Source organism: Microcaecilia unicolor, chromosome 7 (genome assembly GCF_901765095.1).
Source record: "Microcaecilia unicolor chromosome 7, aMicUni1.1, whole genome shotgun sequence".
Classification (NCBI taxonomy): Eukaryota; Metazoa; Chordata; class Amphibia; order Gymnophiona; family Siphonopidae; genus Microcaecilia; species Microcaecilia unicolor.
In genome coordinates, this window is record NC_044037.1 from 935,008 (window position 1) to 947,172 (window position 12,165).

The 12,165-nt window shown below is 46.9% G+C and overlaps 1 protein-coding gene across 1 annotated transcript in view; it reads right to left on the bottom strand.

Moving 5' to 3' along the window:
- The window catches only part of TAF1 (TATA-box binding protein associated factor 1), a 493,091-nt gene that overhangs the window by 349,715 nt on the left and 131,211 nt on the right, over positions 1-12,165 (bottom strand). Inside the window, 1 exon segment of the mRNA XM_030210565.1 lies at positions 4,138-4,245. Within this exon segment, the coding sequence (XP_030066425.1) occupies positions 4,138-4,245 (108 nt within the window).

The following is a 12,165-nucleotide window of genomic DNA, read 5'->3' on the forward strand; positions in this document are numbered from 1 at the left end:
GAGGGGAGTCGAAGATGACTCCGAGGTTGCGGGCAGATGAGACAGGGAGGATGAGGGTGTCATCGACTGAGATAGAGAGTGGAAGGAGAGGTGGGTTTGGGTGGAAAGACAATAAGCTCAGTCTTGGACATGTTCAGTTTCAGGTGGCGGTTGGACATCCAGGCAGCAATGTCGGATAAGCAGGCCGATACTTTGGCCTGGGTTTCCGCAGTGATGTCTGGCGTGGATAGATAAAGCTGGGTGTCGTCAGCATAAAGATGATATTGGAAACCATGAGATGAGATCAGGGAGCCCAGGGAAGAGGTGTAGATTGAGAAGAGAAGGGGTCCAAGGACAGATCCCTGAGGAACTCCAACAGAGAGCGGGATGGGGGTGGAGGAAGAACCATGAGAATGTACTCTGAAGGTACGGTGGGAGAGATAAGAAGAGAACCAGGAGAAGACAGAGCCCTGGAACCCAAATGAGGACAGTGTGGCAAGAAGTAAATTGTGATTGACAGTGTCAAAAGCGGCGGATAGGTCGAGGAGGATGAGGATGGAGTAGTGACCTTTGGATTTGGCAAGAAACAGCTCATTGCAGACTTTAGATAGTGCTGTTTCTGTCGAGTGTAGGGGGCGAAAGCCGGATTGAAGCGGATCGAGGATGGCATGAGAGGAGAGAAAATCAAGGCAACGGCTGTGAACGGCGTTCAAGTATCCTGGAGAGGAAGGGTAGGAGGGAGATGGGTCGGTAGTTGGAGGGACAAGCAGGGTCAAGTGATGGTTTTTTGAGGAGTGGTGTGACAACAGCATGCTTGAAGGTGTCAGGGACAGTTGCAGTGGAGAAAGGTTGAGGATATGACAAATGGGGGGGTGACTAGGAGAGATGGTGTTAAGTAAGTTGGTGGGGATGGGGTCAGAGGGACAGGTGGTGCATTTCGAGGAGGAAAGAAGGTGGGCGGTTTCCTCTTCGGTGATGTCAGGAAAAGAGGAGAAAGAGGCCTGGGTTGGTTGATTGAGGGAGTGGGTTATAGGGTGAAGAGGAGGAGAAGGTTTTGTGGTGAATTCGAGGTTGATCTTCTGCACCTTGTCGCGGAAGTAGTCAGCCAGTGATTGAGTAGAGAGTGGGGGGGGGGGGGGGGGGGGAGCGGAGGGCACTTTGAGGAGGGAGTTAAGAGTGACGAAGAGACGACGAGGGTTAGAGCTGAGGGAATTAGTCAATTGGGTGTAATAGTCCTGTTTGGCGAGAAATAGGGAGGACTGGAAGGAGGATAGCATGAATTTGTAATGAATGAAATCAGTATGGGTGCGAGATTTCCTCCAGAGGCGTTTAGCCGATCGAGCGCAGGAGCGAAGGTATTGGGTGCAAGGGGCCAGCCAGGGCTGGGTATTAGTATGCCTTGTGGGACGGGAGATGGATGATGCAAGGGTGTCCAGAGCAGAGGAGAGAGTGGCATTGTAAGTGGAGACGGCTTTGTCGACAGACTCGGAGAACATGATGGAAGGGAGGAGATTAGAAATACTAGAGGATAAAGTGGGAGGGTCGACAGCCTGGAGATTCCTGGAAGTAGTGGTTAATGTTGGGCGGGACTGAGGGGGAGGGTGATGAAGTGTGAAGGTGATCAGGTGATGGTCAGAGAGAGGAAGAGCCGAGGCGCAGAAATTGGAGGGAGAGCAGGTAGAGGAGAGGACGAGGTCAAGACAGTGGCCAGATTGGTGAGTGGGGGTGGTGGAGCTCAGTTGGAGGTTGAAGGAGGAGGTTAGAGTGAGGAACTGAGAAGCGTATGAGTCAGATGGGTTATCAGTGTGTATGTTAAAGTCTCCAAGAATGAGGGATGGGGATGAGGGCTCAAGAAAAAGAGAGCCAGGCATCAAAGTCGGTAAGGAAGGAAGAGAGGGACTTATCAGGGGGGCGGTAAATGACTGCAACTCTGAGTGGTAGCGGGTAGAATAGACGGATGGAGTGAACTTCAAAGGATGGGAAGCAGTGAGACTGCGGTAGGAGGAGAGGTTGAAAACTGCAGGAGGGCGAAAGTAGTAACTCGACGCTGCCACCGCGACCAGTTGGGCGGGGAGAATGGGAGAAAAGATAACCTCCATGGCATAGGGCTGCGACTGAGGCAGAGTCATCAGGGGTGAGCCAGGTTTCAGTTAGAGCGAGCAGTTGAAGGGAACGGGAGATGAAGAGATTATGGGGGAAGGAATGTTTGTTGCAGACCAAGCGGGCATTCCACAGGGCACACGAGAAGGGGAAGGAGGAGGCGGGGAGGAAGGGAATAGAGATGAGATTGGAGACATCGCGGAAACGTTTGCATGGATAGGACAAGGACAGGTGTGGGGGACCTGGATTGGGATTGATGTCTCCGGCGGATAGCAGGAGGAGCAGGAGAGTGCGGAGGAGGGTGGGGGAGGTAGGGCGACAAGGTGACAAGGCGACAAGGTGACAAAGACGGGATGAGCTTATTTTTTTGTTACATTTGTACCCCGCACTTTCGCACTCATGGCAGGCTCAATGCGGCTTACATGGGGCAATGGAGGGTTAAGTGACTTGCCCAGAGTCACAAGGAGCTGCCTGTGCCTGAAGTGGGAATCGAACTCAGTTCCCCAGGACCAAAGTCCACCACCCTAACCACTAGGCCTCTCCTCCACTCCTCCACTCAGCTTAGTAAAAATGGGGATGGACTAATGGCAGAAAGGGTTGAAGGTTGAGGGCTAGGAGGGAGGGGGGGGAAAGGAGAGATGGTGAGGTGGTGAGGGACGGGGGTGCATTATAATTGCAAAGCTATTATAATGATATGCACTAATGTTTACCGATTCCCCTTACGGTAGAAACTCTAACGTGAGGTCTGCACCTCTCGTTAGGCAGGGGCTGCTGTGGGAAAGGAAAAAAAAAACAAGCTGCGCGTCTGTGCCTAACATTGACGTCCTTCAAGGACGCCCCTGACAAGCACTGCTTTCTTTTTTCCCTTCCGACACCCCCCCCCCCGAGGTCGCCGCCGCTCCCCCTCCCCCCTGCATTGAGCTTTCCGCAGCCCCGACCCCCCCACCCGAGGACGCCGCCGCTCCCCCCTCTCTTGAAATGACAACTTCCCCACCATCCTCTGCACCCCCGTGGCCCCCCCACCCCCCCTGAGGTCGTCCCCACCGCCGCTCCCCCCTCCGTCTGCCACCGGGCCCTCACAGCGCCTCTCACCCTCGTGTGAAGGCACTGCACCGGCCACAGCAGGCAACAGCTGATTGCTTGGCTTCGGGACTTCCCTTCTTTCCTCCTTGGCCCACCCTTGTCTGACGTAAGTTACCTACGTTAAAGTTCAGCTGTAGCTGCTTTGGCCGATGCAGCACCTTCACATGGGGGTGAAAGGCGCTGTGAGGGCCCGGTGGTAGACGGAGGGGGGCAGGTGGAGGGGGGAGTGGCGGTGACCTCAGGGGGGACGGCGGGGCCACGGGGGTGCAGAGGATGGCGGGGAAGCTGTCATTTCAAGAGAGGGGGGACCAGCGGCGGCGACCTCGGGGGGGGGGGGCCGGGGCTGCGGAAAGCTCTTTCAATGCAGGGGGGAGGGGGGACCAGCGGTGGTGACCTCGGGCGGGGGGGGGGGGGGGGGGGGTGGCCAAGGCAGTCTATAAAGGACGTCCATAGGCACGTCGTTTTTTTCGTTGTTTGTTTTATTTTTTGACGTCCTTGGCATAACGCTTGGCTGCTCTGCGCATGCTCTACTGGCCTATTCTCCAACCGTTTTACGAGGGATTAGAGAATGCAAGTGAGCTGCAACGAGCAGATCATTTGCATTCCCTTTCTTTGATGCATTGTCATTCCCTACCGATTCGCTATGGAATTCGGTAGGGAATGGCACTAACGACGACTTTAGTGCATCTGGCTCTGATTCACTTGTTAAGTCAATTAAGTTACGTGCATTGTTATAGAATACGCTTGGATTTCAGCACAGAACACTAGGCACAATACATAGAATCCCAGGGTTTGTGTGGCTATCCTAAAAATTGGATTGGCTGGGGGATCTCCTCAGGAAAGGTTTGAGAACCACAGTCATATAGTAATGTTAGGAAATATACAGTGACCAATCGCTGTTTTCTTCTATAACATATGGCCCCTCACAATATTTGATATCTCCTTGGATAGGCAAATATCTTTCCTTCTGCTCACCTGAATGATGTTCCCTCCAAAGGTTCCACGCAGCCCTTGCTGTTTTGGATAGTAAAACTCATCATTTGATAGGTTCCATGGATCTTTCACCTCTGGTTGAGACATGTTCTATTGATAAGAGAAAATTTTACAGTCAGAAAAACTCAAAAGGTAAACATAGGTGGTGTGGGAGTTTGGCATGCGTAAAAGGAAAAGGGGATGGGATTTCATATACCACCTTTCTGTGGATACAACCAAAGTGGTTTACATATTATATTTAGGTACTTATTTTTGTCCCTGGGGCAATGGAGGGCTAAATGACCTGCCCAAAGTTACAAGAAGGTGCAATAGGAATCGAACAGAACAGAATGGCTCAGCCACACCAGAAACAAATCCCATACCACTTTTTATAGCTTTTCTTTGCACCGCTTCCAGTCTTTTTACATCTTTAGCAAGATATGGCCTCCAAAACTGAACACAATACTCCAAGTGTGACCTCACCAACGACTTGTAGAGGGGCATCAACACCTCCTTTCTTCTGCTGGTTATACCCCTCTCTATACATCCTAGCAACCTTCTGGCCACAGCCGTCACCTTGTCACATTGTTTCTTCACCTTCATATCCTCTGACACCAACACTCCAAGGTCTCTCTCCTGAGTTGAACTTACTAATCTCTCCCCCTCCTATTCGGTATCTCTCTTTTGGGTTTCTGCACCCCAAGTGCATTACTCTGCACTTCTTGGCATTAAATTTTAATAGAACAGGAGTACTGTTTGCTATTAAATTTTAACTGCCAGACCCTCAACCATTCTTCTAACTTTTGGAGATCCCTTCTCATTGCTTCTACTCCCTTCAGGGTATTGGCTATCTTCATGTCATCTGCAAAAAGGCAAATCTTTCCTTCCAACCCTTTAGCAATATCTCTCACAAATATATTAAACAGAATCGGCCCGAGTACCAACCCCTGACGAACTCCACTGCTCACCTTCCTTTCCTCCGAGTGGATTCCATTTACCACCACCCTCTGCCACCTATCGGTCAACCAGTTTCCTATCCAGTTCACCATTTTTGGTCCTAAGTTCAGCCCTTTCAGCTTAATCACGAGTCTTCTGTGGGGGGCTGTATCAAAGGCTTTGCTGAAATCCAAGTAGATTACACCTAATGTACGTCCTTCATCCAGTTCTTTGGTCACCCAGTCAAAGAAGTCAATGAGATTTGTTTGGCAGGATTTTCCTTTGGTTAAGCCATGTTGCCTCAGGTCCTGTAACCCGATGGCTTCTAGAAAGTTAACTATCCTTTCTTTTAGCAGCAACTCCATTATTTTTCCTACCACCGACGTGAAACGTACTAGTCTGTAGTTTCCCAGTTCTTCCCTGTCTCCACTTTTGTGAAGTCTCCAATCTCGCAGAACATCTCCCATCTCTAAAGATCTATTAAATAAATCTTTAGAGGTCCCGCCAGGACCTCTCTGAGCTCCCTCAGTATCCTGGGATGTATCCCATCCGGTCCCATAGCTTTGTCCACCTCCAGATTCTCAAGCTGTTTATTATCGCTTTCTTCTGTAAACGGCACAGTTTCCACTCCATTCCCAGATATTCCCTCAGCAGACAACCACGGTCCTTCACCAGGATTTTCCTCCGTGAACACCGAAGAGAAGTAATTGCTTTACCCTCCTCACTCTCCACATAGCCACTCTCATTATCGTTCAGTCTGCAATTCCATTCCTATCCTTTCTCCAATATATGTCACCTCTCTTTACAACTTTAGCCATTTTGTCTTCCGCTTTCGCTAGCTGTATTTCCCTCTTCGCTTCTTTGAGTTTAATCCGATAATCTTTTCCGTGATACTCTCGTTGCATTCTTTTGTATTTCTTGAACAAAGCCTCTTTTGCTCTTACTTTTTCATCTACTTGTTTGGAGAACCATACAGGTTTTCTGCTTCTCTTGTTTACTTTTCTCTCGTAAAGATCAGTTGCCATATTTATAGCAGCCTTTAGCTTTGACCACTGATTTTCCACTTCTCCTACGCCTTCCCATGTCAATAGGAGTAGCCTAGTGGTTAGTGCAGTGGACTTTGATCCTGGGGAACTGAGTTCGATTTCCACTACAGCTCCTTGTGACTCTGGGCAAGTCACTTAACCCTCCATTGCCCCTGGTACAAAATAAGTACCTGTATATATGTAAATCGTTTTGAATGTAGTTGCAAAATACCACAGAAAGGCAGTATATCAAGTCCCATTTCCCTTCCCTTCCCTTATTGCCACCTCAATGGGTGGTGGCAAGGGCTCCCTACTGCATGACCATGTGTGCCGGGGGCTTTTTTACCTGCTGAGGTAAAAAGGGCCCTGGTGCATAAGAAAAATGGCCCCGCCGCTAGGATTTCCTGCAGCTTGGTAAAAATGACCCCTGATGAACTCCTTTAGCACCAACCGTAATACACCAAGGTGGTCGCAATTCACAGCATTTAGAAATTCCAATCATCTACATTCTGTTCGTCTTCTGTTTAAATATTTCGTATAGTTCATGAAGATACACTAGGAGTAGTCTTGTCCACTTATGGATGCGTTCATCATCGATCTTAACAGAGACAAAGTCTTTCTTTCCAGGGCAGATTCGAGAAATATCATCCTCCTCATAAAATCTGGCCACTTTTGACAACACTTCAGATGACAATACTTTACCTTTACTGTATTTGGGCTCAGCCAGGAAATCAGTAGTTTTCCATAATTTTCAAGCCTTCTTAACTATGTTTCAAAACTCCAAATTCTTCAGCAGTTTGCTCTATTGTCCAGCTTGAAGGTACCATTGTCAGTATCTGAATCTTCCTGTTTTTAGAGGACTTAGCAACTGTAGCCTTTATGTTTTTAATTATTTCATCCACATCAGAACTTTTTGTGCCGTTTTATATTGACTCTGGTTGTAGATACTCTGTTTCAACTTCCAGTGCGCAAGCAAATTTTGTCTTCAAAGTTTCTTTTGTTCGCTCAAGTTTTCTTTTGCTGTAGCTAACACGATCTCTTCTGTTTACTTTTCTAGGTTTCATTGGACTGCACCCAAAAGCATTAGGCTTGTGTTATCAGTCTGTTCAAATGTACTCAACGTTTCTTCTTCATTTTCTAATACAGTACCACTGACACCTGAAGAACTTACTGCAGAAATTGATGTTAAACACTTGGGACAAAGTTTCTTCCCAAGGTTTAAATTCTTGTTGACGTGGAGGGGCATAATCGAAAGGAGCGCCCAAGTTATCCTGAGGACGTCCTCGAAGGACGTCCCGGCAAAGGGGCGGGGAAACCCGTATTATTGAAACAAGATAGGCGGTCATCTTTTGTTTCGATAATACGGTCGGGAACGCTCAAATCTTAACATTTAGGTCGTCCGTAGAGATGGTTGTTCTTAGACTTGGTCATTTCTGATTTTCGGCAATAATGGAAACCAAGGACGCCCATTTCAGAAACAACCAAATGCAAGCCCTTTGGTCGTGGGAGGAGCCAGCATTCGTAGAAGGGTTCCAGAGGAGATCCTGGAAATTATAGACCGGTGAGTCTGACGTCGGTGCCGGGCAAGATGGTGGAGGCTATTATTAAGAATAAAATTGCAGAGCATATACAAAAACATGGACTGATGAGACAAAGTCAGCACGGATTTAGTGAAGGGAAGTCTTGCCTCACCAATCTAATGCATTTTTTTGAGGGGGTAAGCAAACATGTGGACAATGGGGAGCCGGTTGATATTGTATATCTGGATTTTCAGAAGGCGTTTGACAAAGTGCCGCACGAAAGACTCCTGAAGAAATTGCAGAGTCATGGAATCAGAGGTAGGGTATTATTATGGATTAAGAACTGGTTGAAAGTTAGGAAGCAGAGAGTAGGATTGCGTGGCCAGTATTCTCAGTGGAGGAGGGTAGTTAGTGGGGTCCCGCAGGGGTCTGTGCTGGGTCCGTTGCTTTTTAATGTATTTATAAATGACCTAGAGATGGGAATAACTAGTGAGGTAATTAAATTCGCCGATGACACAAAATTATTCAGGGTCGTCAAGTCGCAGGAGGAATGTGAACGATTACAGGAGGACCTTGCGAGACTGGGAGAATGGGCGTGCAAGTGGCAGATGAAGTTCAATGTTGACAAGTGCAAAGTGATGCATGTGGGTAAGAGGAACCCGAATTATAGCTACGTCTTGCAAGGTTCCGCGTTAGGAGTTACGGATCAAGAAAGGGATCTGGGTGTCGTCGTCGATGATACGCTGAAACCTTCTGCTCAGTGTGCTGCTGCGGCTAGGAAAGCGAATAGAATGTTGGGTGTTATTAGGAAGGGTATGGAGTCCAGGTGTGCGGATGTTATAATGCCGTTGTATCGCTCCATGGTGCGACCGCACCTGGAGTATTGTGTTCAGTACTGGTCTCCGTATCTCAAAAAAGATATAGTAGAATTGGAAAAGGTACAGCGAAGGGCGACGAAAATGATAGTGGGGATGGGACGACTTTCCTATGAAGAGAGGCTGAGAAGGCTAGGGCTTTTCAGCTTGGAGAAGAGACGGCTGAGGGGAGATATGATAGAAGTGTATAAAATAATGAGTGGAATGGATCGGGTGGATGTGAAGCGACTGTTCACGCTATCCAAAAATACTAGGACTAGAGGGCATGAGTTGAAGCTACAGTGTGGTAAATTTAAAACGAATCGGAGAAAATATTTCTTCACCCAACGTGTAATTAGACTCTGGAATTCGTTGCCGGAGAACGTGGTACGGGCGGTTAGCTTGACGGAGTTTAAAAAGGGGTTAGATAGATTCCTAAAGGACAAGTCCATAGACAGCTATTAAATGGACTTGGAAAAATTCCGCATTTTTAGGTATAACTTGTCTGGAATGTTTTTACGTTTGGGGAGCGTGCCAGGTGCCCTTGACCTGGATTGGCCACTGTCGGTGACAGGATGCTGGGCTAGATGGACCTTTGGTCTTTCCCAGTATGGCACTACTTATGTACTTATGTAGTGCACTGGTTCCCCTGACATGCCAGGACACCAACCAGGCACCCTAGGGGGCACTGCAGTGGACTTCAAAAAAAGCTCCCAGGTACATAAGCTCCCTTACCTCTTGTGCTGAGCCCCCCAAAACCCACTCCCCACTCCCCACAACTGTACACCACTACAATAGCACTTATGGTTGAAGGGGGGGCACCTACATGTGGGTACAGTGGGTTTCTGGTGGATTTTGGAGGGCTCACATTTACCACCACAAGTGTAACAAGTAGGGGGGGGATGGGCCGTGGTCCGCCCGCCTGAAGTGCACTGCACCCACTAAAACTGCTTCAGGGACCTGCTTACTGCTGTCATGGAGCTGGGTATGATATTTGAGGCTGGCAAAAAATATTTTTAAAAAAATATTTTGAGGGTGGGAGGGGGGTTAGTGACCACTGGGGGAGTAAGGGGAGGTACCTCCAGTGGTCATCTGGTCAGTTCGAGCACCTTTTTGTAGCTTGGTTGTAAGAAAAAAAAGGACCAGGTAAAGTCGTCCAAGTGTTTGTCAGGGACGCCCTTTTTTCCCCCATTATGGGTCGAAGACGCCCATGTGTTAGGCACGCCCAAGTCCCACCTTCGCTACGCCTCTGACATGCCCCCGGGAACTTTGGTCGTCCCCGCAATGGAAAGCAGTTGGGGACGTCCAAAATCGGCTTTCCATTATACCGATTTGGGCAACCCTGTGAGAAGGATGCCCATCTTGCGATCTGTGTCAAAAGATGGGCGTCCTTCTCTTTTCAAAAATAAGCCTGCTAGTAACATAGCAGATGACGACAGAGAAAGACCTGTACGGTCCATCCAGTCTGCCCAACAAGATAAACTCGTATGTGCTACTTTATATGTATACCTGACCTTGATTTGTATCTGCCATTTTCAAGGCACAGACCGTAGAAGTCTGCCCAGCACTAGCCCTGCCTCCAAACCATCAGTACTGCCACCCAATCTCTGCTAAGCTACTGAGGATCCATTCCTTCGGAACAGGATTCCTTTATGTTTATCCCACACATTTTTAAATTCCATTACCGTTTTCATTTCCACCACCTCCCATGGGAGGGCATTCCAAGTATCCACCACTCTCTCCGTGAAAAAATACTTCCTGACATTTTTCTTGAGTCTGCCCCCCTTCAATCTCATTTCATGTCCTCTAGTTCTACCACCTTCCCGTCTCTGGAAAAGGTTCGTTTGCGGATTAATACCTTTCAAATATTTGAACGTCTGTATCATATCACCCGTTTCTCCTTTCCTCCAGGGTATACATGTTCAGATCAGCAAGTCTCTCCTCATACGTCTTGTAACGCAAATCCCATACCACTTTTGTAGCTTTTCTTTGCACCACTTCTATTTCTTTTACATCCTTAGCAAGATATGGCCTCCAAAACTGAACACAATACTCTAAAGTGGGGCTTCACCAACGACTTGTAGAGGGGCATCAACACCTCCTTTCTTCTGCTGGTCACACCTCTCTCTATACAGCCTAGCAACCTTCTGGCTATGGCCACCGCCTTGTCACACTGTTTCGTTGCCTTGACATTTTCATAGCAAGATCTATGGATATTGCTGTCAGAGCACTTTTTACTGAAGTAGTATGAACTGAATGAGCACATGACTTCTGTCTGAATTCATATTTGTCCAAGTAAACTTTGTTGTGATAGTAGCATAACGTAGCATCTGACGATGAACCTGCCTTCTAGTCCACTGATTCTTAAAAATAGTAGATCCTTCTCATTCTCAGTTAAAGATGATAGATTCAACAGACCAGTCATACTGCAATAAGTTTTCTGGTGACAACTGTCCTCACAACAAATTCCAACAGAGCAAGATCCTAATTTCTCAGCCATATTGTCACTACAGATCCAAAGCGTTTAAAAACCTCATTAAATTTGTTAAGAAATTGTCCAGATATCAGTCAAGCAACTTTAGTGCACTGATTTCTAAAATATTGTATAACACATCAATGTTGAACAGATGGAGTCTAACTAAATTAATCATGTGACCTGTATCCAGTTATTCTCATTGCTAGACACTTTATTGGCTTGAACTATTTGCCAAAACAAATTATGGTCTGGGAGAGAACGTTACAGCAGAAAGCATGTCTGATTTATATTTTAAAAGAGCTAAATTAAGACCAAATATCATAACATTGCATTTAAACATTGTATAAAAACAAGTTCACTTAATTTAAGCAACCAATACTAAAATATTTACAGTTACTCATGATGTGATATAATTCTATGAGATGACTTTTGGCTCATAAGATTAACATATAAAGCCTGAGAGAAGCAAAATGAAACTGGCATCAAATGAAAGGACTTTTTTTCCCCAAAGTGCCAGAGGTTCCTTTCTCTAGCAACAAAACCAAGACACCACCGGTTGATCCTTCTGAGTTCCAGACTGTATAATGATCGATCGTTTGCTGGACCAGGGACAACGCTTGAGCTGGCAAAGTTAGGCTCTTGACTATCCCTTTTCTCTTCATTTATTTATACATTCTTATATCCCACTGTTATCCAAAAACAAGTTTCAGTTCAAAGTGGCTTACAGTTCACATTTGGGTTGGGCTACATCAAGTGTGTTACATTTGTGACATAGGGAGGTCGACCATAGTTCATGTGGTTAGTTGTAGAATATTTTGGATAGGTAGGTTTTCATAGCTTTTCTGAACAGGACATAGTCAGTGATACTTCTAATTTATTTATTTGTTACATTTATATCCATAAATAATAAGCGAATCTGGTGTGTAGGATATCACAAATGATTGGAAGGGGTGGAAAAGACCTCAGACAGGTGATAGCCCCATTTTGAGCTGCGAGTCAGACCGTCAAGCAGACATCATCATTCACAAATCGAGCAGTGATTGTTAATTGGGCGTCCTTTCCCCTGAAGAAGCCCCAGCGGAGAAACGGGTCCGTCGGGCGGGGGAGCCCGTTCTTTACGCTGCTTCAAGCTAAGTTTTTTCTTTCTTTCTTTTTTTACATTTTGAGGTCTTGAGGTTTTGATTGACATAGTGGATGTAGCATTTTTTATAAAAATCTTT